General features: G+C 47.1%; 1 protein-coding gene across 3 annotated transcripts in view; it reads left to right on the top strand.

The window, feature by feature from the left end:
- Window positions 1–26,079, top strand: part of TASOR2 (transcription activation suppressor family member 2) — a 759,889-nt gene that overhangs the window by 342,003 nt on the left and 391,807 nt on the right. For all 3 annotated transcript variants that reach the window (XM_069229296.1, XM_069229295.1, XM_069229294.1), the window contains exons 19-22: window positions 6,087–6,140; window positions 6,551–6,628; window positions 8,392–8,469; window positions 14,943–15,020. In XM_069229296.1, the coding sequence (XP_069085397.1) occupies window positions 6,087–6,140; window positions 6,551–6,628; window positions 8,392–8,469; window positions 14,943–15,020 (288 nt within the window). The remainder of the gene's footprint in view (window positions 1–6,086; window positions 6,141–6,550; window positions 6,629–8,391; window positions 8,470–14,942; window positions 15,021–26,079) is intronic.

Here is a 26,079-nt window from a genome sequence, read left to right as displayed (position 1 = left end):
CGCCAGATAGGGGTTTCAGTCTTCCCCTACCTCGACAACTGGCTGTTGAAGATGAGCTCGCCCCAGGCTTTCTTCTCCCACCTCTGGACTAAGGCAGACCTCCTTTATTCCCTGGGGTACACTAGAAACATGCCAAAGTCACACCTGACTCCCTCTCAGATGCTCCATTTCATCGGAGCTGTTCTGGACACTGTCCAGTTTTGGGCTTATCCTCTGGAGCAGGAAGTTCAGGATATTCAAGCTGTGATACCAATGCTTCAGCCTCTATCATGGGTTTCGATTGGAATGATTCTAAGGCACCCGAACCTCATGGCATCCTGCTAGTCACACATGCCAGATGGCATATGCAGGCTCTGCTGTTGGACCTCAAGTTCCAGTGGGCGCAGCATTAGGGGAATTGCTCCAGCATGGTCCAGATCTCTGAGAGAACAGCAAAAGATCTGCAGTGGTGGTTACTGAACCTAGATTGAGTCAGAGGCAGATCCCTCTCCCTTCCCCAACCAGATCAGACAGTGGTGACAGATGCGTCCCTCATGGGATGTGGTGGCCACATGGGAGAGGCGGAGATCAGAGGCATCTAGTCTCCGGCGGACTCCAGGTTCCCCATCAACCTTCTGGAACTCAGGGCGATCAGGCTTTCATTGAAGGCATTCCTTCCCTCTCTCCAAGGGAAAGTGGTGCTGGTGTTCACAAACAACACCACTGCCATGTGGTATTACGACATGTGGGGTGGGGTTGTGGACCCTTTGTCAAGAGGCCCTGCGTCTCTGGACATGGCTGGAACATCAGGGCATTTCCCTGGTGGTTCAACATCTGGCAGGCTCTCTGAAAGCTAGAGCAGACAAACTCAGACGTCAATGCATGGTCGATCATGAATGGCGTCACCATCTGGAGGTGGTACAAGGACTCTTTCAGCAGAGGGAAGAGCCTTGGTGAGATCTGTTCGCCTCAGCAGAGCACGTGCAATGTCAGCTGTTTGTGTGTTGAAGTTTCTAAGGTGGCACTCGCTCTGCTATGCTATTCGCCTCAAGTGGGACTCAGGCCTCCTGTACACCTTTCCGCCAATACCACTTCTGCCCAGAGTTCTCAAGAAGATCAAGAAGGACCGGGCCCAAGTGATTCTTGTGGCTCCAGACTGGGCAGGGAGAGAATGGTATCCTGAGCTTCTGAGCATGACCATCGATCCTCCACTCAGACTGCCTCTTCCGGATGATCTCCTGTGGCAGCAGCATCTGAACCTGTCCAGTCTCTGTCTTCTTGCATGGAGATTGAGCTGCAGCAGTTGACAGCTTTTGACCTTCCGCCTGAAGTCTGTGATGTTATCTTGGCAGCCAGGAGTCCCTCCACCAAAACGGTATACACCTGTCGGCATAGATTTGTGGGATTGTGTACCAACAAAACCGTTGATCCCCTTTCTGCACCATTGTCTGAGGTCCTCTTGTTTATTGACTCTCTTCCTGAGAAGGGCTCTGCTTTGGGCACCCTTAAGTGTTATCTGTACCCTCATTGTTTAAATCTCCCCTTGTGGTGCAATTCCTTAAAGGTCTCACATGTTCCCGCCTACCCTGTTCAAAATGCCCTACTGAGATTTGAACCTGGTACTTATTTTCCTCATATATGCTCTTTTCGAGCCTCTTCATAATTGACCTCTACGGCTCCTCACATTAAAAAAAACAACCTTCCTTGTGGCCATCAACTCTGCATGGAGAGCAAGCTCTTTTTTCGAAGCCACCCTTCATCTCCGTTCATCCTGACAAAGTGGTGCTTTGTACTAGGGCCTCTTTCCTCCCTAAAGTAGGCACGCCCTTTGATGTAGGCCAATCCATCATCTTGCCTACTTTTTATACCCCTCCACATCCTTCTTGTGAGGAGGAGAGGTTCCACCGTCTGGATCCAAAAAGAGCATTGGTGTTCTACCTCAATCATACCAAAGACTTATGGGTGGACGATCAGCTCTTTGGAAGTAATGTAGGTGTGAAGAAAGGACGGGAAGTGCAGAAGAGAACCATCTGTAGATGGGTTTTTCTCTGCGTGAAACTGTGCTGTGCTCTGGCGAAAAGCAACCCCCTGAAGGTTTGTGTGCTCTCTCCACCAGAGCAACAGCTGCAACCACTGCGTTAGCGCGTGGAGTTCCAGTCTTGGACATCTGCCAGGCAGAAATTTGGGCATCCCTGCATGCATTCACCAACACTACTGCCTGGACAGACAGGCTGTTTTGTCGTTTGGTCCTGCCGGACTTCCTAGTATGATCCTGGTTCGCAGACCCACCTCCAGGGATGGTATTGCTTGGGTATCTATTCTAAGGTAAGAACAAGTTACTTACTTTTGGTAACAAATCCCTTTCAGGACCCCAGTTCGGGCACACCAATCTCAGTGTTCTTCATGGCTTCGCGTTTCTGGTGTGGAAAGTCATGAAAAGAAACTGACGTCAGCATGCCGGGGTGGTGCCTATATACGACCTCAACGTAATCACGACGAACACAACCCCAACAACGGATGGGAAGTGGACCAATGCCACCAGACGGCGTGCAAGGATACTGCTTGAAGAAAATTCTCCGGATCCAGACGCCTGAGGTAAATTCTGAGGTAAGGAATCTGCAACTAGAAGATGTCTCTACCAGATAATTCTTTGCCAAAGGTAAGTAACTTGTTCTTCATCAACTAGGTTTTACCATCAACACAGTCAAATCCCACCTCCGACCCCTTCAACTACAACCCTACCTGGGAGCACTCCTCGACTCGTAACGGGGGATAGCTTACCCCAATACTGCCAGGAAACAATCCTTCCAGACGTTCATTCCCCAGTTCCAGCCCCATCAACAGGTAACAATGAGGACATTCATGCGTCTGCTTGCTGTGATGGCTTCATGTAGAGCCATAGTACCTCAAGTCAGACTGAACATGCTCTGTTGAAACAGTGCTTAGTGCACCAGTGGTCTCCAGCAGAGAGTCATGGGGAAGATCTAGTATTGGTCGGCCATATAGCTTGCCACTCTCTGCGGTGGTGGACTACCAACAACCTTCTGAAAGGATGGCCTTTCCAAAACCCAGTTCCACCGAGAACCATAACAGCGATGCCTCCCTCACGGGATAGGGAGTGCATTCCCAAGATCTAAGTGTTCCATTCAGAGGCATCTCCATATCAGTCACCTAGAGTTGTTAGCTGTTCACCTAGCGTTAAAAGCTGTCCTTCCTCAACTGATTGGCAAGGTAGTCCTGATGAAAACCGACAACATGACTGCCATGTATGACCTCCAAAAACAAGGGGACACCAGGTCCCCTCAACTTTCTCATTTATCCCAGCCCATTTGGAGGTGGGCCCTCCGGTACAACATTCACTTATGAGTGGGGTACCTCCCAGGAGTGGACAACTACTTTGCAGATCTTCTCAGCAGGAGTCCATGAATGGAAACGCCACCTTCAAGTCCTCCTCTCATACTTCTAACATTGGGGTCAACCGCAAATAGACCACTTTGCCACAGCAGAAAACGCCAAATCCCCAATTCAGTGGCAATGCACTATGGATGAGTTGGTCCTGGATACTTGTTGATGCTTTTCCACCTCTCCCACTGCTTCCATTTTGGTTTGCAAACTTCAGCAGACATCTCTCACCCTCATTCTAGTGGCTCCTACTTGGGCATGGCAACCATGGTTCACCGACACTCCCAGAACTCTGAATAGTTCCACATAAAGTACTAACAGGCAGGACCTTTTCACGCAGAATCATGGAGAAATCAGACACCCAGACCCCACGTCCCTCAACCTTGTGATCTGGCTCCGGAAGTCCTTGAGTTTGGTTACTTGAATATCCCTCAGCAGTGTATGGACATTCTTAAAGAAGCATGCAGGCCTACCACTCGTGCCTGTTATGCTGCTAAATGGAAAGGATTTGGTCACTATTGTTATCCCAAACACATTGATCCAATAGCAGCCAAAGTTCAAGACATTGTCTGCTATTTATTTCATTTGTATTCCTCTGGTTTACCTTTTACATCTCTAAGGTTACACCTTTCGGCAGTAGCCACATAGCTACAAAACAAACAACACACTTCCCACTCAGGATTCCAGTCATCAAATTAGTTTTGGAAGGTTTTAAAAGAGTAATACCTCCTAGGATGTCACCACCCCCTATGTGGAACTTGAATATTGTATTAGCAAGATTATATCCTCCATTTGAACCCTTCCAATCCTGCCCCTACCAGATTTTATCCTGGAAGGTAACATTCTTAGTCGCTATTACTTCACTCATGTGAGTGGGCTTCGGGCACTAACTTTAGAAGAACCTTTCTTCCAATTGCCTAGAGATAGGGTGTTACTTCATACCAATCCTAAATTTCTTCCAAAGGTGGTTGAAGCATTGAGGACTTTCCCCAAGTCTACACGGGTTCCTCAGGAGATCCATGGGAAGATTGCAACATAGACTGTCAAACGGATCTGGATTTAGAACATGTCCCAATTAAGGGATTCCCTGCCAGATGACGCCACTGCGTAGCACAGCATCATTTAGCACTTGATCACTTAACATAAGGTGGAAAGGTGGAAATGTATGCCAACCCTGAGACGAATAACTTCTTAGTGGAGACTCTCTCAAAGACTGCGCGCTCAGTCCAGCACCTCCCAGTGCTCAAGAGGATATGCAGTGATACCACATACTGGAAAGAAATATAAAACGGGGCCCTCTGACCCCCTTACATCCCCCCAGAGTTGATTCTAGTCACCATGGCTAAAAAGAGAGAAGCAGCCCAGGCCACTGAGGATGCTTAGCCTTCTGACAAGGAAAGCAAGCAGATTGATGCTGCAGGGAAGAGAGTAGCAGTGAGTGTTACCACACACTGGCTCATCACCAATTTAGTAGGCATCCTTTCTCGCTATGATAGAGCTCAGCATTACCCTGATCAGTTTCATAAAAGGGAGGGTGAGTTAGTTGAAGAAGTCAAGGCTGGATCCAGTGCAACAATCAAATGTGCACTGCATGCAGAAAATACAGCAACCAGGTGAGTGAACACCTCAGTCATCCTTCAGTGCCACTCCTAGTTCCCCATGTCCAGCTTCAAAATAGAGTTGCAGGAGCACCTCGTCATCCTGCGTTCCGATAGTGAGCACCTGTTTGGACCGCAGGTTGACACCATGCTCGAAAAGATCAAAAGGTACAGTAAAGACGATGGGTGCCCTTCAAGTTCTTTGTGGGAGGGGCTCCTTTTGCAGGCAGCAGACTTAGAGATGGCTCGAAAGTCAGTTCCCCAGATTACACCCCATCATACTATAGGCAGAAACAGGGTTATCACCCACAGAGTGACAGTGGTTTCATACAAGGCTCCTTTAGAGGGAACGGCTTCAAGGGCCGAGGCAGAGGCACTCTTAGAACTGGAGCCTCTGTCTTCAAAAACTGACTTGCTCCGTGTTGTAGGAAAGCACCCTTTTTTTTGGCCTAAGCAGAGGCACTCCTAGAAGTGGAGCCTTGGTTTCCAAAAACTGACTTGCTCTGGGTTGTAGGAAAGTTCCCTGTTTTGGGCATAGTTCCCCCCCTGTTTGCTATCATATGCTTAGACTGTTTTCACTGGGATCCAGCTAACCTGCTAACATTGTCAAAAGAAAGAAGAAATGGAAAAGAAAATTATCTTAAGGCTGCGGCCCTTTTAAGAAAAGAAAACATAACATGGTGGAGATAATTGAAAGGTTCTTTAGAGAAAGGGGAATCAAGAGGACTACAACAAAGTAACAAGATATAAGATTAAAAGAAAATTATGAAAAAGAACACAATGAATCTGTGTATGTCTAAAGAAAACAAAACAGTTAGTTTCATTAAGGTATAGATGTAGCACTGAAGGCTTGGAGCAAAGGGTATTTTTTTATTATGTGATTGCTGTCATAGTGGCGCAGACAAAATGTATGTCCCCAATGACCAGTTAAAAAATATTTACACTTTTGAGTAGGAGATAATCTCAGCACAATATTGTGGATGGTATCCTGGTGTCTTGCTTAATTTATGTAACTAAATAGAAATGTGTTTAGAAACGTTGCAAATATTTTCCTCTTATTTACTTTGTGAAAACTTAGAGGTTTCAGTAAATGATTTGTTATTCCAGATGCATGAGGAAGAAGGTGAAAGAAATGAACTATTGGATTCTGAAATAATTGAGGTAATTTTCAGAAGTGATAAATGGCTACTGTTAGAAGGTCTATTTGTATATTTGAAATATTTTACAAGTGTCTCAGAAAATTGAAATTGGTTCCTAAAATTAGGTTTACAATAGATCACACAGTGCCCCGCTTTGGGGGACATTTTGTAGCATAAATAGGGTATTGAGAGAAGGAGTAAAATGACACATCTAGAATTTGCTTTGTCCAACTCTTTGCCAAAAAGAGATGACAATAAAAGTTTAATGTGCACTTTAATTTTCATATTAGGTGTTGTTTTTCACCAATGAAAGTCTGTTTCATGAATCCCTTTTCAAATAAGGTACTAAAGTAACTTTACACCAAAGTGGGTCTGTAGTCTAAATGCAAGGTTTCAATAAAAAAAAGGCATAATCATGTATCTTTCTTCCAGATCGATGATAATGATGCTTCAAGAGAAGATTTTATTGAGTCGGAACCTTTTGAGGAAATTACTAGTAGTGTTACGCAGGTACTGTGTGTGATGTTCTGATATTTTTTCCATTTTAAAGACATTGCCTCAAAGATAGCAGAATATTCAATGTCACAGCTAATGTTGGGGCTGTTGATCCTACTGAGTTTGACAATCTGGGTGACATTAAAGAGCTTTCTTGACTTTCCTGTTATATGCCCTACCTATTTTCAATCCACAGTGGGAGCTTGTGGGACTGACATTGTACCATTATGTGGAGCTCTCTTCCATATCAGACCAAAATTCTTAAAAATGTTGGAACAGCTACATGTATCTGGACCCCAGTCTCTGATGAACCCCTTTAGCATATTCACCTTTCCAGGATTCATACCTACATAGCTAATTCTTTTTAATGAACTATGGGCCTGATTCTAACTTTGGAGGACGGTGTTAAACCGTCCCAAAAGTGGCGGAAATACCACCTACCGTATTACGAGTCCATTATATCCTATGGAACTCGTAATACGGTAGGTGGTATATCCGCCACTTTTGGGACGGTTTAACACCGTCCTCCAAAGTTAGAATCAGGCCCTATGTGTTCTCTGTAAGCACTGTTATTTAATTCACCCTTATTGGTACAGTAAAATACAAAACATGTGGGTTCAGTGTGCTTTACCATTCCTAATCTACAGTGTTAACTGTGAATCTGGCACAGAGTTCACCCTTTCAATCTGACCTAGTGAGAACGTAAATACTGAAAATGCATTCTTGGTTTTCCTATGGCATATCAAAGGTAGCATCTTACTGCCACTAGAGATTGCAGGACATAGCTGGTGGCTTTACTGAAATGCTGCATGCTCTAACATTTAGGAATTAAGGATTTACATTCCACCAATTCCTGCAATAAAAGTCTGTAACTGTTAAAATATTCTCTCCAGAGACTGCATTCCTTAGACCAGCTCTTACAGCCATCTTTCTCCATCACAAAAGTAATGTTGAAAAGAAAGGGCAGTGATAGCCATAGTGAAATACTCAATATTTATGTTTGACAATTTCATCGTCTGTTACCTATTGAAATGAAAACTTTTCCCATCTCATACTAATATTTTACTCATGGGGAGCGTTTGCCACCTGCTTCATCCCCAAGCTTTAATACCAGTTTAGAACTTGAAGACCTCACACACTACAAGTCAAATTTAACAGTGTCTTTCTTTTGCTCAGGATGTTTTTTTGTTTATTGTGTGGTGTCTTTATTTATAAAGCACAATAACGTACCAGGGATGCCAATATATAAAATATTTTGAAAACAAACAAGCAATTAGCTATCATGAGTGAAAGTAAGTACCAGTGATGCCAATATATAGCATCTTTTTTTTAAAGAAAGGAGCTAGTAGCTAACATGAGTGAAAGTAAGTACCAGTGATGCCAAAGAAAAGAGCTATTAGCTAACATGAGTGAAAGTAAAGTTCAATAAGCTGCCTACTTTGGAACCTTGCGGTCTGTTTCTAATCATGACTGTACTTAGCTTACATTTGTGTAATTGTGGGCAAATTGCTTGCTTGACATGGTCCTACATGTTCCTAAATAGTAAATATCTGAAATGTAATTTTGTATTTTAAATGTATAACTTCCCTCTTGATGGTGAAATCTTTTCTTGATCCAAAAAAACCCACAATGTACATCACTTCTATGATCCATAGATAGGTTTACCTTATATAAATACAAATGCAGAAATACTGGTTAATTGAGAAAGACAAGGAGAGCTACAAACCTTGAAAATTGGAGCAGTGTGAATAGATTCATGTCAGACTTTGTAATTCCAGGTTGAAGAAAGTGAAATGGATAGAGAATATTTAATTGTACCCAAAACAGTGGCAGACATTTGTGCCAGTGTGCCACAGGTAAGGTTTACTGTTCTAGTTTTATTCAATGTAATTAAATTATTTTAAAATAGGTGTTTTTACTAAATAAGCATGTAGTATGATTTACAAGAGTTGATAAATGTATGAACTCTGTCAGTCCAAAAAGTGATCAATATTGTTAGACTTTGTGGTTTCATTGACCTTGCAGATCTTTTTCCCTATGTTCGGAGAAATGATTGCTAAAAATCTTAAAACACTTTAAGCCTAATAGGTTTTTCCCGAAATTAGAATTTTTGTCTCAATTATTTTATTCTTGAACAATCACAAGAAATGTGTTGTTTGTTGAACTCTTATTCAACAAAGCATTAATAGGTGATTATTTAAAACATTTCCTGCAGTCATCTGTATCAATTGCAGTTGCCAAGTGTTTAATTGTATTTTTCTGATGGATACAACTACCTGTGGATTCCTCACCTCATGAATACTCCCATGGCGCCAGCATTCTACGGAAATCTTCTTACTAGTCTCTGCACGTCGACGAGGACGTCACTGTCTCGCACGCGACGCCGTCTGACGTCATACAGGCAATAAGAGGTCCTCGACGACGTGCGGACGTCAGTTCCCTTTTTTCCGTGCATTCGAAACGGTTATCTTCGAGGGAGCAACTGTTACTCTTGCGGTTACAGTGTATATCTTGCTGCGTACTCTTTCTCTGTGGAAATAATGTCGCAGAGAAAGTCTGGATTTAAGCCTTGTCGTGAGTGTGGAGGCAAGATGTCGGTGACGGATCCTCATTCCGATTGCCTTTGGTGTTTGAGCTCCGACCACGACGTCTCGACTTGTGATTCGTGTCAGCACATGAATCCGAAGGCCATTAAAGAACGCGAGGCGAAGCTGTTTATGGCCAAGTCAAAGGAGAAGCATCACAAGAAAAAGTCTTCTCCAAGACATCGGCGTCATCGAGACTCCCGGCGCCGTAGAGAATCTCGGCGTCATTCAAGGGAGGCTCGTTCCAGGTCTCCGGATCGGCGCCGGAGGACATGGGAGGTCAGCCCCACGGTGACGCCGCATCCTTCGACGCCGTTGCTCTCTCCGACGTCTCCAACTTCGCCTGGACAGGCGTCGGTGATTGAGGTATTGGAGCCTCAGGTGTTTTCTCCGGCGCAGACGCCGAGGCCGGCGTCGGGGTCGCCTCCGAGTCAGGCACCCCAGTATCCGGCTTTTCCCACCCCTGGAGCCGATAGTTCCGCATTCTTGAATGCGATGTATGCCATCTTCCAACAGATGGCTCCAGGGGGTGCTCCGGCTGGGCCTTTGGCCTTTTCTTTGGGTGATCCTGCGCCTCTTCGGCCGGCACCCTTTATGCCCTTTCTCCCGTTTGGGAACGTGGGCTCGGCGCCAGTGTCGGCGCCGGTGGCCGCTCCGATGGCTTCGGAGGGATTGGCCCCAGGGATTTCCATCCCGTCGACGTCGAGATTTCGGCCTGTGACTCCGGTGGGTCCATCCGTTTCATCTGCTCTTCAGTCGGCGCCGAAGTTACCTGTGGCGCCGGATGCGGCGTCGGTGGCTTCGGAAGATCGGCGCCGATCTCCGACTTCGGCGGAGGTGTTGTCGACTCCGCGGATTGAGCAACGACTGCATTCAAGGAGGCGTGCTCTCCGGGTACTAGAGGAGCAGGAGTACCAACGAGCCCTAGAGGAAGGAGAGCTAGAGGACTCGGGTGATGGGCTGCGTGGACTGGAGTCGGCCAGTGGGCTGGACACTTCCCCTGAGTGGGACCTTTCGTCCCCGGGGGAATATACCGAGGAAGCTGCTTCCTTTCATACAGTGGTACGGAAGGCAGCTAGTTTTTTGGACCTGCCTTTGCCGGTGGTGGAGGCGAAACAAAACCTTTTGACAGAGGTGTTGCATCCGGCCTCAGCCGCGGCGGAGCCTCTATTACCTTTTAATGACGCTCTGCTGGATCCGGTTTTAGAGGTGTGGAAGAAGCCGGCATCTTCCCCAGCAGTTCACAGAGCCGTGGCCAGGAGGTATCGGACGGCTCCAACTGATCCTGGTTTCCTCTCTAGGCACCCTACGCCGGAGAGCTTGGTTGTGCAGGCCTCCTGTTCGTCCAAATCAGCGCCTGGTTCTTTCCCGACGGTGCCTGGGGACAGAGACTCAAAAAAGCTAGAGGCGCAGTCGAAGAAGATTTTTTCGTCCTGCAGTCTGGCGTTAAAAGCCACTAATGCGACCTGTATCCTGGGGAGGTATATTCATGCTCTGATGGATGACATCTCCTCTTCGTTTACAGAGCTTCCCCAGGGTCTTTTGGATCTTGTCTCTGATGCCCAGGCTGCTGCGACCCAAATTATCCAGACGGGACTGGATACCACCGACTCGGTAGCCAGAGCAATGGGCACAACTGTGGTGGAAAGGAGACAGGCCTGGCTACGTAACTCGGGCTTTTCGGCAGATGTACAGTCCACATTGTTGGATCTCCCGTTTGATGGGGACAAACTGTTTGGGGCTAAGGCTGATTCGGCCTTGGAACGTTTTAAGGAGAGCAGGGCCACGGCTAAGTCGTTGGGACTCCAAGCTCCTTCTTCCACGGCCTCTTCCAGATTCTTCAGGAGGTTTCGTGGATTTGGGCGTGGCTCTTCCTCCTCTTCCTTTCGGGGAAGATATCAGCAACCTGCCTCTTCCCACCCCTATAGATCTTTTAGGGGGAGGGGTAGGGTCCGCACCAGGGGAGCCTCTCAGCAGCACTCTGCCTCTTCCTCATCCTCTGGCGGGGTGCAGCAGGGGAAGCAGCCTTAGGCTTCCACCATTTCCCACTCACTCCTCTCCTGTAGGGGGAAGATTACAGCATTTTCTCACCAAATGGGAGACTGTTACGTCGGACACTTGGGTTCTCAGTGTTGTGGGAAAAGGCTACACCCTTCCCTTTCGGGAGTTTCCGCCCCTCATCCCGCCCCGCCCTTCGTATTGTTCACAAGAACACCTCCTGTTGCTAGAACAGGAGGTGGAAGTCCTCCTTTTAAAGGGCGCGGTGGAGTTGGTCCCGGAGCAGGAAAGGGGTCAAGGAGTTTACTCAAGGTATTTCCTGATTCCCAAGAAGGATGGTCGTTTGAGACCAATTCTGGACCTGAGGATCTTGAATTGGTTCCTCAAGCAGGAAAAGTTCAAGATGCTGACCCTAGCACAGGTGCTTTTGGCGTTGAACATGGAAGACTGGATGGTGTCTGTCGACTTGCAGGATGCTTACTTTCATATCCCGATACTCAAGTCACACAGGAAGTATCTCCGGTTTGTGGTGGGATCGCAACACTACCAGTTTGCGGTCCTTCCGTTTGGTCTTACTTCAGCACCTCGAGTCTTCACGAAGGTGATGTCGGTGGTTGCGGCAGAGCTCAGAAGGAAGGGGATAGCAGTATTCCCTTACTTGGACGATTGGTTGATCAAAGCCAAGTCCCCGGAGCTTGTGTTGCGTCATCTGCAGTCAACAACCCAGTTGTTGTTCGACCTGGGCTTTTCGGTGAACGAGCCCAAATCTCACCTGGAGCCCTCTCAGCGCCTCCTGTTCATAGGGGCAGTACTGGATACGACATTGGGTCGGGCCTTTCCTCCGCCTCAGCGGATTCAAGATATTCAGGATTTGGTTCCAATGTTTCGAAACGGAGCGGTAGTTCCAGTCCTCAAGGTCCTTCGTCTGCTCGGTCTTTTTGCCTCCTGCATTCTGTTGGTCACGCATGCTCGCTGGCACATGAGGGCTCTTCAGTGGTGCCTCCGAAGGCAGTGGTCTCAACACAGAGGGGATCTAGAGGGTACTGTCAAGATCTCCAGAGATGCTGCTGTGGATTTGAAGTGGTGGATTGCAAGCAACAATCTTTCACAAGGAAAACCGTTCCAGCAGTCGCCACCAGTGGCCACAGTCATAACGGATGCTTCCACTCTAGGGTGGGGAGCTCATCTGGGGGATCTGGAGATCAAAGGTCTTTGGTCTCCAGAGGAACAGATTTTTCACATCAATCTGTTAGAGTTACGGGCTGTACGTCTGGCTCTCAAGGCCTTCCTCCCTTCCCTTCGTGGTCAGTCGGTACAGGTCCTAACGGACAATACTACCACGATGTGGTACATAAACAAGCAGGGAGGAGTGGGGTCGTACCTTCTCTGCAGAGAAGCTCTTCGACTATGGTCCTGGGCAAAGGACCATCGGATTTGCTTGATAGTAAACCATCTGGCCGGAGTCTTGAACGTGCGTGCGGACAGTCTCAGTCGCCACTTCTCGGCAGACCACGAGTGGCGTCTCCATCCAGATCAAGTCCGTTTAATCTTCCAGAAGTGGGGGTTTCCTCGGGTAGATCTGTTCGCCACTCGAGAGAACGCGCATTGTCCGTTGTTCTGCAGCCTTCAGTATCCGATGCAGGAAGCATTGGGGGACGCGTTTCAAATGACCTGGTGCGGCCAGTTGCTTTACGCGTTTCCTCCCATACCCTTGATTCCTCGAGTATTGAGGAAGATTCGCCAAGACCGGGCTCTAGTAATCGTAATAGCTCCGGATTGGCCAAGGAGGGTGTGGTACTCCGACCTTCTCCAACTCTCAACGTGCCCGCCGCTCCGTCTCCCTTTCAGGGCAGACCTCCTCTCGCAGTCGCAGGGGCAGGTTCTACACCCCAACCTCCAGAGTCTGCACCTACATGCCTGGAGATTGAACGGGGCAACCTGAATTCCTTCTCTCTCCCGCCTGAGGTAGTGGATGTTATATTAGCGGCCAGGCGACACTCCACTAAATCTATCTACGCTAATAGGTGGTCTAAATTTGTTGCGTGGTGTGGAGAGAGGCAGATTGATCCTTTACAAGCTCATCTATCGGACGTTTTGTCTTTTGCTCTATCTCTGGCGCAGAAAGGTTGTGCAGTGGCTACCATTAAAGGTTATTTATCGGCCTTGTCAGCCTTCATATGTCTTCCAGACCAACCATCTTTATTTAAATCCCCTATTGTTATCAGATTCTTGAAAGGTCTTCTAAATCAATATCCTCCAAAGCCATTCGTTATGCCGCAATGGGATTTGTCCTTAGTCCTGACTTTCCTTATGGGGTCCCCTTTTGAACCTATGCATTCTTGCCCCTTAAGGTATTTTGTTTTTAAAAACAGTCTTCCTGATAGCTATAACATCAGCAAGGAGAGTGAGTGAGTTGCAGGCCTTATCAGTAAAACCCCCTTATACAACTTTTTATGGGGATAAGGTGGTGTTGAGGACCAAGGCTGCTTTCCTCCCGAAGGTTGTTTCACCCTTCCATTTGGCTCAGGCAATTACTTTGTCCACGTTCTATCCTCCGCCTCATCCTTCCAAAGAGGAAGAAAGACTGCACCGTCTGGATCCAAAGAGAGCGTTGAGCTTCTTTATCAATAGAACAAAGGATTTCAGGCTGGAGGATCAGCTGTTTATTGGATACGTGGGCAAGAGGAGAGGAAAGGCAGTCCACAAGAGAACACTATCCAGGTGGGTTGTTCTTTGCATTAAAATATGTTACTCTTTGGCAAAGAAGGATCCTCCTGAGGGCATTAGAGCTCATTCCACCAGAGCTAAGTCGGCCACTTCGGCCTTAGCCAGAGGTGTTCCTGTGGTCGACATCTGCAAGGCCGCAACTTGGTCGTCCCTTCACACTTTTGCAAAACATTACTGTTTAGATTCTGAGGTTAGAAGGGACGGCCATTTTGCACGGTCAGTGCTGCAGGATTTCTTGGTTTGACCATTTAGGCACCCACCGCCGGGCGTGGTACTGCTTTGGGACTCTATTCATGAGGTGAGGAATCCACAGGTAGTTGTATCCATCAGAAGAACGAGTTACTTACCTTCGGTAACGACTTTTCTGGTGGATACATTAGCTACCTGTGGATTCCTCACGGTCCCACCCGCCTCCCCGTTGCCTTTATGGTCTTGCCAAGTAATCCTTGAGTGCGCTCCTCTTGATCTTTGAGGGTGCAATAGATGTATATATATAATATATTTATATATATATATATGGGTATATGTGTATATATCTTTATGTATATACTTGGTGTGTGTATATATTTTCAAAAAGAAAGAGTTTTATATATATATATATATATATATATATATATGGACATAAAAAAGATTTACAGTTATTCATACAATGTGGTGTATTTTTACAATATAATGGATGTTGCTTTGTTCTTTCATTGCATTGCCTGGTTGTTCTCATGCACGTAAAAAATGATTGGTACTGACGTCCGCACGTCGTCGAGGACCTCTTATTGCCTGTATGACGTCAGACGGCGTCGCGTGCGAGACAGTGACGTCCTCGTCGACGTGCAGAGACTAGTAAGAAGATTTCCGTAGAATGCTGGCGCCATGGGAGTATTCATGAGGTGAGGAATCCACAGGTAGCTAATGTATCCACCAGAAAAGTCGTTACCGAAGGTAAGTAACTCGTTCGTTGTGTGATTTGAAAGAAAACAAACATATGTTGAAATTGAAAAAAAATTAAAATTATGCAATTCTAGGTGAATGTACACGGATTCGAAAGAGAAGAATTGCTGAAGTCTGTGACAGTTGTTGAAATTTGCAGTAATGTACCACAGGTATGACATTTAATATGATATTGTTTTATGAAATTCATTGGCAGTGGACCTGACAAATTATAAATGTAGAGTGGTGTACTGGAGCACACTCAAAAGTATTTTCAAGCAGTTAATTTACAGACCTTGGACATTTTTTTAAAGAAAGCATTTTTCCCTAAAGAATTGAACAGAATATACAAAGATATTTGATTCCAGAAAGTGAAATCCTGAACAGGCAGCAGGGACTGAAATTGGCCAACATGATTATGGGGACATTTTAAAAATTCGAAACCTCGTACAATATGTATCCCAGAAATATCGATCTAGCCTGTTAATCGTCCAGTTTAAGAATACTAATTAAAGTGCTACCATGATATCACAACTGCACTGGAGTCACAATTACAACACAGAAACACTACTATTAACATTAACAGTATTGTATTGGAGCAGTTTTAAAGTCAAATACCCCTGACATTGCACCTGAAACATCTTGATAGTTAAGAAAATACATTCACTGTACATGGTTGATAATGTGTGGGTTTATGGATGTCCTCTGTGGAAATACTCCAGTCTTGTTTTCTTTTCTTCAGTGAGGCTTACATTTTACAAAATGGACTTTAGCAGGCAAAGGCTAAATTGGCAAACCGCGTTTGTGGAGTGAGCATGTTAGATCTTAGCACAAGATATTTGGTCTTTTTCAAACTGAAAGAAACATAATCATTGAGCAAATGTATCAGGAGCTGTTGTTTACAATATTTTTGCCAAAAGCAGAGGGAGGCCGATTATCACTTGTGCTTGCAAGGCCTTGAAAGTAAACACCTTAACATGTACTAGCAATGAATTATCACACACACACATATACAGTTGCAAATTCTTAAACACTTGGTTTTAAGCCCACCTATCCTTAAACACCCACAGTGTAATTTATGTAGAATAGTCACAGCAGGCAAAGAAAAACTGTAGAAGTGACTGTATTCTGAGCTAAATGGGCAGCTGAGGCTACATCATACTGGAGCTAAGCACAGCAGCATGGTTGAAAACAAATCAGAAGGTTTGGTGGGGGGCAGGACCTCCATTTGGAAACCCATACCATACTACACTGAATGAGCAACTTATTTGGAAATACTGTAAGCCTTAGAAACTTGCCTGTAACTACAAAAGCTATCCAATAACTTTAATCTTACATCACACATACACAATTGCACACCTTGCGCTCTTCTAAGGTAGAAATCATGCAAGAAGGCCTCAACCCCTTAAAGTGAATTTCAATCCTGCGCATATGCTCAGATGCAACCTTGTGGGAAGTAGGAGGGGAACATAAAGGAATAGGAAGTTCCTGATAAGGACTCTATTCGGGGACATACCAACTGGGGATGCATGCAGAGAACATAAGTGCCTCATCACAGCTGCTTCACACACAAGGCAAACATTGGCCCATATTCTGAAGGCAAATAACAAGTTACTCTGTTCACTGCGCCAGGCTCACCTGTGACACAATCTGTGCCTCTCAGTCACCCATCTGCAAGGATGTGTGTCACCGTTGCTCTCACGCCTCATGTAGCTCATTATGAGACATTCCTCTATACGCTATAGCAAATAAATCAACATTGCACAATTTCTTCAGCTGTCAATACCCATGCTGAGGTCTCGGGTAGATTAACATGAATAGCTTCACTCTACAGGAACAAGAGAAATCAGGAGAAGGAGTGTAGCACACCCATGGAAATGTATTAAAACTTGGAAGGAAAACAACGTAAATGATTGCGCGTAAGCTCTGTGGACAGTGATCTGTCTGTAACAGAACAGATCCATCAATAAGGCAATAAGCAGTTAATCTCACCGAGTCTTGGATGACACTCAGCAGCTCTTGTGGCAGAAGAGTGTTGAGTGAGTAGTGCACATCAAGCCTCAGCGCTCCATGTCACCCTCTAGTAACAAGAACTACGATTTCAATATGAACACAAGAAAGGAGAAAGTCAACAAAGAAAGAGGAGCGGATCACAGAAACAAAGCTCAGATGAAATGAAGGACCGTATTTTAAGATATAAGAACAGGACTAGTCTAGAATTATGCAGATCAAGAAACACTGAAATACAGTATAAGGAATCTGCACACAAACAAGGATTGGACTGGAAGTATATAGACTGAAAAAACCTGGAATACCAGGGAAGGACGAAACAGGAAAGACTGGAAGTATGCACATTAAACACTGGAATACAACAAGGCAGAAGAGCTGAAACAAGGAACAGGAGCAGAGAATCTTAAGTACAAATACGAATAATGGGAACAGAAGTGATAAAAAATGGCCAAACACCCAGAAACTAGGAGGAAGTTTTAAAGCAAAAAACACCACTAGTGCAGTAGTGAAAATGGCCTTGAGGACGGCAACAATTAATGGGAAAGAAGAATCTGCAAGCTCAAGGAAGGAGCATGCATGCAGTGAGAAAACTAGGTAATGTAATTTACCAGGTGCTGTGAATCAAGTATCCACTAATGTCTTTCCTAGTCTTTTCGTCTCTGAGTCCATGTGCAACCTTTTCTCCATCGGCTGCAGTGGGTCTTGGAGAGGGAAAGAATGGGAAAGACAGAAAGCTCAAGAAAGAAAACAAGGAAACCAGAAATGAAGTGTGGAGCGGAGCTGAGAAAGAGAAAAGTCCAAAAAACATGTACATGTGGGTCAGGATATTCATAGGAAACAGGAACTGTGATACTGAACAAAGCTCCACCTCCTGGACGTGATCTTGGCATTGTTTGGTGGCAGAAGAAAGTATATGGACCCTAATGCATCTTGTTGGTGGTATGAAACCAGGACACGAGTTAACTTGGAACAAAGTGTGTAGTATGATGTAGAGTATTCAAACATTAACTGATCTAAAGTCGGGTCCCACAGGAGTTTCATGAGTGCCTCCTGCTGGCAGGATGGGAGAATCATTACATTATTTCCCTCAGCCACGAAATGGGTACACCTGGGTGCCCCAAGGCAAAACAGTGTCCAAACGTAAAGTACAGTCCAAAACCTTTCACAAGTGTGAATAATTCAGTAGAATTTTGCGACATCGCTTTGGGTCATAAACTTGGAAGATAAGAGTTGGTTATCCAGGGCACTTTTCTTCGCAGCATGCCATATATTGGTAGGTTTCCACACATATTGAGGAAGCTTTCACTTGGAACATTTATTGCTGGTATGATAGAGGAATTTGAGTGAGCAGCTGATTGGTACACCAGTTGTTCTTTACTCAAGTTCTAGGTGTCTTTGCGGTAAGGAGACTGCTCTGGAAGGGTTGCAGACATTTCCCTAAGTACTTCCTGAACAGAGGAATCAGATAGAGACTTCTAGCTACAGATTCCTTACCTTTGAATTCTCCCCAGGCGTCAAACTGGATCTGGAAGATTTTTTGTGAGCAGAACCCCTGAGCGCTGGTAGGTGGTGTAGATCGGCTCTACATCCTTTGTCGGCATTATCCACGCCTGAAGTGATGTCACAGAGCCTGTGTAGGCACCACCCAGGCTCCTGAAGTCAGTTCCTTTCTTTCTGCACCAGAAATTGCGCTGATCCACAGTAGAGATACCCCTCGGTCAGCTTTTGGCTGGACTTTTTTGACTTTTTGTCAACAGTTTTTAAGATTTGGGCTCCTGGTGTGTTAAGGATGTCATCTCGCAAGATGGGTTTTAAACCCTGCGGAACCCTTCACTAGCTGATGTTGGTGACGAATCATCACCTCGTCTGTCTGGTGTTTGGAGCGCGAAAATGACCAAAGTCATGCTACGATTTCCGGGCCATGCATTTGAAGGCTTTGAGGGAACAGTCCTTAACGCTGATGCCGGGCTGGCACGTGACTCAGCGCAAGTCAAGGTACTGGTCATGGGGAAGGTCCTGGGACCGGTCAAGGAGTCCGTAATCTTATTTGTCTCATTCCAAGTCCTCAGGAAGGTTGGGTATGTCGAAACACAGGAAGAGCAAGAAGTCGAAGCGGTCTTTGACTTCTCCCTGTCCATCGGCCGACACGACGAGGGAGCATTGACATTCTAGGCCTCATTCCTCACACCTGGCCCAGCTTTGCACCTCTCCGACTTTACGGGAGCCAGAGTGACCCCTGCCCAACTTAGAGTTTTAGGAGGCCATGTGCCTCATTTTTGGGCAGTCCAAACCTGTTGGCGCGCCTTTGGAGCCCATGGAGTTGGAGGGGGGCCCCATCGTGTCTGCGGTCATACTATTTTGACATTCCCTGATGCTGGTCCTGATGCCAACACTCCCAGCGGCACCATCCCATTGTCATCCACGAGTCCTACATAGAGCCAGATTGGCGTCCCCTGATGCCAACTCTGAAGCAGACAGGAGCCTTGCCTCCTAAGTGGGAGTCTAAGCCCTATTCCCCTGGGCTAGCTTTGGGGAGGACTGGGGGAGGCCCCACGATTCCCCATACCGCCAGCCTTTGCCTGGCGGTTCAAACCACCAGGAAAAGGCTGGCGGTCGGGGACTCGTAATCCCCTGGGCAGCCCAGGGATTATCACCGCCGGGGCAAATGTGGCGGGAAACCGCCGGCCCCGGCGGTGCGACCGCGGCATAATTCCCTGGATTGCACCGCCAGCCTGTTGGCGGTGCAATTGCCACAACAGCCCTGGCGGTCTTTGACCGCAGGGTTGTAATGACCCCCATAGTGTGTACAGAGTCCAGGGGTTTCACAGAGGTTTAACAGAGGCTAAAGTAGATAATACTAATGCTGTCTTTTGTGGTAGTGTTTTGTCGAGCAGTTAGGCTTATCAGAGGGTAGTGAAAAACATTTGTTGTACACACACAGACAATAGAAGAAGCACACACTCAATGACTTAACTCCAGACCAATGTTTTTATGTAGCAAAATATATATGTTCTTAATTTATTTCTAGAACTACAAGCTTCAAGTTGCAAGTAAGTACTTCAATAGATTCGTATTTCACACATATATCAATAGTACTGTGTTTGAAATCCATACCTTATGCAGTTTTCGAAATATTGGCAGTTATCCATTTTAAAAGTTGACTGAGTGTAATTTTCAGAAACAGTTCCTGGGGGGAAGAAAAGTTAGTACAATTTACAGGTAAGTACTTGACTTACAGTTCTAGTCTGTGGGGAATAGGAAGTCCAAAGGTTGGGGTTCACGTTAACCCCAAACACCCACCACCAGCAACACGGGGCCAGCCGGGTGCAGAAGTCAAAGTTGAGGCAAATTTAACATGGGCTCCTATGGAGACTGGGGGGGGACTCGGTTTCAGATCTGCTGGCAGGTAAGTACCCGTGTCTTCGGAGGGCAGATCTGGGGAGTTTAGAGGAATACTGAGGGGGAGGACACAAATAGGCACCAAACATACACCCTCAGCGGCACTGGGGCGGCTGGGTGCAGTGTGCAAACAGAGCGTCGAGCTCCCAAAGCTTTTTCATGAGGGGAGCCTGGGGGTCACTTAAGTGCTGCAGGGGGTCGGTTCGGGAAAACCACAGGCTGAACAAGTAGGAGGGCCGTCTGCTGATTGTTGCTCCACCGGTGTTCGGGTTCTCCAAGGCCTGGGTGTGGCGGTTGCAGTGTACTTTTAGGTGCCGGATATCTTCGTCCAGAGCTTTCGCAGTCAGGGGGCATCCTCTGCATTCACACTGCAGGCATCGTCATGTGAGGCAGCAGAGGTCAGCCCAGGGTGGGCACTTGCTCAGAATCGCCTGGGGATCCTCCCTAGCTGGTTTGGCCACCTGGACATGGGCATTGGGCATCTAGTGCAGAGTATGTAGTTTCTTCTTCGACAGGGCCACTGTCCTCAGGAGTTCTTGGTCTTTTGTGACGCAGGGCAGTCCTCTGGAGTTTCGCAGAGGTCGGTGGTCCGGCAGGATGCGTCACTTTCTTGTTGCAGGTTCTTCGAAGCAGGAGACAGGCCGGTAGGGCTGGGGCCAAGTCAGTTTTCGTCTTCCTTCGTCTCTGCTGGGGGTTCAGCTTGGCAGTCCTTCTTCTTTCCGGTTAGGTCACCAGGAATCTCACGATCTGGGTTTGGGGTGTGGGGGGGGGGTTAAATCCTGGATTTAGGGGCATTACAGGTGTCAGAGGGCAGTACCCAATGGCTACTGTCCATGAGGGTGGCTACATCCTTCTTGTGACACAAACATAACCCTGTTGGTCCCTGTCCTCCAAACCAAGATGGAGGATTCTGGAGGGGGGGTCACATCAGCTCTGGACGCCTTAGGGGTGGTCTTAGCTGGGGTGGTCACTCCTACCTGCTTTCCCTAATTTTCCCACCGGACTTGCCACCACTAGCAGGGGTGCCCTGGGGCACTGTAACAAGAGGGTTGAGCCTCTGAGGCTCACCACCAAGTGTTACAGTTCCTGCAGGGGGAAGGTGTGAAGTACCTCCACCCTGGCCTAAGAGAGCACAAAGGCTCTCCCCCCAAGTGGTCAGAAACCTGTCTGATAGTGGCAGGCTGGCACAGACTGGTCAGTACTGCACTACCGCCTTGACTAACATACAGGGGGCATCTCTAAGATGACCTCTGGGTGCATTTTTCAATAAATCCCACACTGGCATCAGTGTGGGTTTATTGCGCTGAGTAGTTTGATACCTAACTTCCCAGTATTCAATGAAGCCATTATGGAGCTATGGAGTTCGTAATAACCACTCCCAGACCACATACTCAATATGGCTACACTGCACTTACAATGTGTAAGAATGGACTTAGACATTATAAGGACATATCGCTCATGCAGCTATGCCCTCACCATACTGCACCCTGCCTTAGGGTTGTAACCCCTGCTAGAGGAGTGACTTACGTATGCCACAGGCAGTGGTTTGTGGGCATGGCAACCTGAGAGGGTTCTGTAGGAAGTTGGCTATGTATATACTATCTCAAAGTGAGAGATAGTATGCACAGAGTCCAAAGGTTCCCCTTAGAGGTTGATAGTGGCAAAATTAGATAATACTGATGCTCTATTTTGTGGTAGTGTGGTCTAGTAGTAGGCTTATCAGAGGGTAGTGTTAAGCATTTGTTGTACACACACAGGCAATAAATGAGAACACACACTCAAAGACTTAACTCCAGGCCAATAGGTATTTAGATAGAAAAATATTATTTTCTTAATTTATTTTAGAACCACAAGATTCAGAATTCAAGTAAGTACATAAATTGTAAGGTACTTGGCATAGGTAAATATGGAACTTTGAATTAAACCAGTAATGTACACAGTTTTGGCAAAAATGGCAATAAGCTATTTTTAAAGTGGACACAGTCAAACTGTTCCTGGGGGAGGTAACTACAAGTTAGTTTATCAGGTAAGTAAAGCACTTACAAGTTCAGTCTCCGGGGCATAGGCAGCCCACCGTTGGGGGTTCAAGTCAACCCGAAACACCCAGCACCAGCAACACAGGGCCGGTCAGGTGCAGAGGTCAAAGTAGGGCCCAAATAACATAGGCGCCTATGGAGACTAGGGGGGCTCCTGTTCCAGTGTGCTAGGAGGGAAGTATCTGTGTCCTCGGGGAGCAGACCAGGGGGGCTTTCGAAGAGCACTAGGGGGGGTCACACACAGGCACACAAAATACACCCTCAGTGGCACAGGGGCAGCCGGGTGCAGTGTGTGAAGTAGGTGTCGGGTTTTAGGTTGAAATCAATGGAGAGACCTGGGGGTCACTCTGGCGATGCAGGCAGGGCACAGGGGGGCTTCTCGGGCCAGCCACTGACTGGGCAACGATGAGGGCCGCCTGCTGGTCACTACTGTACCGATAGCTGGTTTCTCTCTGGCCTGGGGCACTGCGGATGCAGTGCTTCTTTCAGGCCTCGGCTTCTTTGTTACCCGGCAGTCGCAGTCAGGGAGATCCTCTGGATTCTCTCTGCATGTGTTGTTGTGGGGGTGCAGGGAGGTCGTCTCAGGTTGTCCACGTCATTGGAGTCACCTGGGGGTCCTCTTTGCAGTGTTAGTTCTGGACACAAGCCGGGGGCGTTGGGTGCAGAGTGTTGGGGACTCACACTTCCAGAGTGAGGCTGGAGTCCCTTTAAAGTTGGTTGTTTCTTTGTTGCTTGGACAGAGCTGCTGTCCACGGGAGTTTCTTGGTCATTTGGGTGCAGGGCAGTCCTCTGAGTCAGCAGAGGTCTCTGGTCCCGCTGGATGTGTCGCTGTTGCACGTTCTTTGAGGCTGGAGACCGGACGGTAGGGCTGGGGCAAAGTCAGTTGTCTCCGTAACGCTCTGCAGGGCTTTCAGGTCAGCAGTCCTTCTTGTTTCAGATTGTCAGGAATCTGGTTTCCTGGGTTCAGGGTAGCCCCTAAATACTCAATTTAGGGGTGTGTTTACGGCTGGAGGGCAGTAGACAATGGCTATTGTCCCTGAGGATGGCTACACCCTCATTGTGCCTCCTCCCTGTGGGGGAAGGGGGCACATCCCTAATCCTATTGGGGGGAATTCTCCAAAGCAAGATGAAGGATTTCCTAAGGCAGGGGTCACCCCAGCTCAGGACACCTTAGGGGCTGTCCTGGCTGGAGGGTGACTGCTCCTTGTTTATCTCATTATCTCCTCCGGACCTGCCACCAAATATGGGGCCTGTGTCTGGGGGGGGGGGGGAACTCCACTAGCAGGAGTGCTCTGGGGCGCTGTAACATCATGCTTGAGCCTTTGAGGCTCACCACCAGGTGTTACAGTTCCTGCAGAGGGAGGTGTGAAGCACCTCCTCCCAGTACAGACTTTGTTCCTAGCCACAGAGTGCCCAAAGGCACTCACCCCATGTGGCCAGAAACCCGTCTTGATGTGGCAGGCAGGCTCCATTATATCCTATGGAACTTGTAATACGGCTGGTGGTATATCCGTCACTTTACCGTCACTTTTGGGACGGATTAACACCTCCTCCAAAGTTGTAATAACCCCCTTTGTCCGCGCCTAAAACAACATCAGCACCGTAAACAATGCAATCTTACACAGACCCAAAACAACGGTCTGTTTAACCCATTCTAAGTAAGCCACAGAAACAACTCAATGCCAAACAAAGGTTTCTGGTTGTATATACCCAGACACAGGCAGAGTGGTGACCAAACCACCTCTCCCATCTACAGAAACATTGCTGAAACGCAAGAACATTTTTGAGGTGGTGATTATGGGACTCCACCACAGAAGCCGCGACACAAAAAGGACAAATACAGGGGCACCAGTCCCATGCATTTCTCAGTGGAACCTCCACCTTTTGCTACCACCTACTCCTCCAGCTCTGCCTACTCCTCCATATCTACCTACTCCTACTATTTCTCCTCCTACTCTTCCTGCCAATACCGTCCACACCTCCACGTTTACCAGTCTCACCACAATACTCCCTAAATATTGAGCCACGTGGGTCTCCTACCACCTCTTCACTAGGGGGACACATTGACCCCTACTACAACCCATACCTGCCAGACCCACAGGGTGACCCTGATTCACTTGTGCCCTGGAAGGACTATAACTTGAACACTCAAGGGGATAGAGACCCTGATCTGTAGAACTCCAAAACCTCCCCTCCTGATGACACCACCACATACTATGAGGTATTATGCAGGGCTGGTGAATATTATAAAGTTCATATGCTCATAGTGGAGGATGAAGATGATTTTCTTGTAGAAACACTATCGAAAATGCAACATACTCTCCATTTCCTAACTATGCTAAAAGACATGTTAAAACCCCGAACAGAGATATTTAAACAGTGTGTTAAAACAAGGGTCCTAACGCTGAGGGTTGATTTAAAAAAAAAAAAAGAAAAAAAAAAAAAACCACATATATATATATATGTTCGATGGCATGTTTAGCTGCAGATACACATGCTGTGCACATCCCGCCATCTGGTGTTGGGCTCGGAGTGTTACAAGTTGTTTTTCTTCGAAGAAGTCTTTTCGAGTAACGAGACCAAGGGACTCCTCCCATTTCGACTCCATTGCGCATGGGCGTCGACTCCATCTTAGATTGTTTTTTTTCCACCATCGGGTTCGGACGTGTTCCTTTTCGCTCCGTGTTTCGGGTCGGAAAGTTAGTTAGAATCTCGGAAAAAACGTCGGTATTGTTTGCGTTCGGTATCGGGTTAGTTACAACAGATTGACACCGAATTTAGAAGAGTTCCGGTGGCCCTTCCGGGTTTTTTCGATCCCCCGTCGGGGCCTGGTCGGCCCGGCCACGTGTGAATTCAAGGCTGATGGAACGGACCCCATTCCGCTTCTGTCCAAAATGCTATAACAAGTATCCGTATACGGATCAGCATCTGGTCTGTAACTTGTGCTTGTCCCCAGAGCACAAGGAAGATACTTGTGAGGCCTGTCGAGCGTTTCGGTCCAGAAAGACGTTAAGAGACCGAAGAGCCAGAAGACTGCAGATGGCGTTGACGCCGACAGAACAAGAGCGTTTCGAGGAAGAAGAGGAAGCTTTCTCTATCCACGAATCGGACTCGGAAGAGCTTGAGGCCGAAGAAACGCCGAAAACCGTGAGTAAGACGTCGAAACATAAGACTCACGAGAAGTCAACAAGAGCCCAGGGGACGCCACTGCCAACAGGCCATGGCTTAACCCAAAAAAGCGGTGACCGAGCCAAGGCACCGAAAAAGGGCACGCTGGTGTCGAAGTCATCCGACTCCGGTCGAGATACCGCCACACAGCAATCTCGGACCCGAGACATCGGCTCTGAGAAATCTCGGCACCGTGACAGCGGCACCGAACAAATTCGGCACCGAGACACCACCACGCCGAAAATTACAAAGGTTTCTTCGGAGCCTAAAAAGACCTCCGAAAAAGTTTCGGTTCCGAAACATCCAGCCTCGGAGCCGAGAACAGGTTCCTATACAGAGGAACAAGGATTAGCCTCACAAATGAAAAAACATAGATTTGGAGAGGAACTTCAATCTGTAGAGCCAGACTATACTCAAAGGAGGCTCCACATTCATCAAGACACAGGGAAGATAACCACTCTTCCTCCAATTAAAACAAAAAGAAAACTTGCCTTTCACGGAAAGGACAAGGAGCCACAGGCAAAGGTGGCAAAGAAAACAACTCCACCACCTTCTCCACCACCATCAGTGCACACATCACCAGTAGCAACTCCTCCACTGATGCACTCACCGACTCATA

Source organism: Pleurodeles waltl, chromosome 4_1 (assembly GCF_031143425.1).
Source record: "Pleurodeles waltl isolate 20211129_DDA chromosome 4_1, aPleWal1.hap1.20221129, whole genome shotgun sequence".
Lineage (NCBI taxonomy): Eukaryota > Metazoa > Chordata > Amphibia > Caudata > Salamandridae > Pleurodeles > Pleurodeles waltl.
The sequence above is the reverse complement of the archived record's forward strand: the minus strand, read 5'-3'. Positions and strand labels throughout refer to the sequence as shown.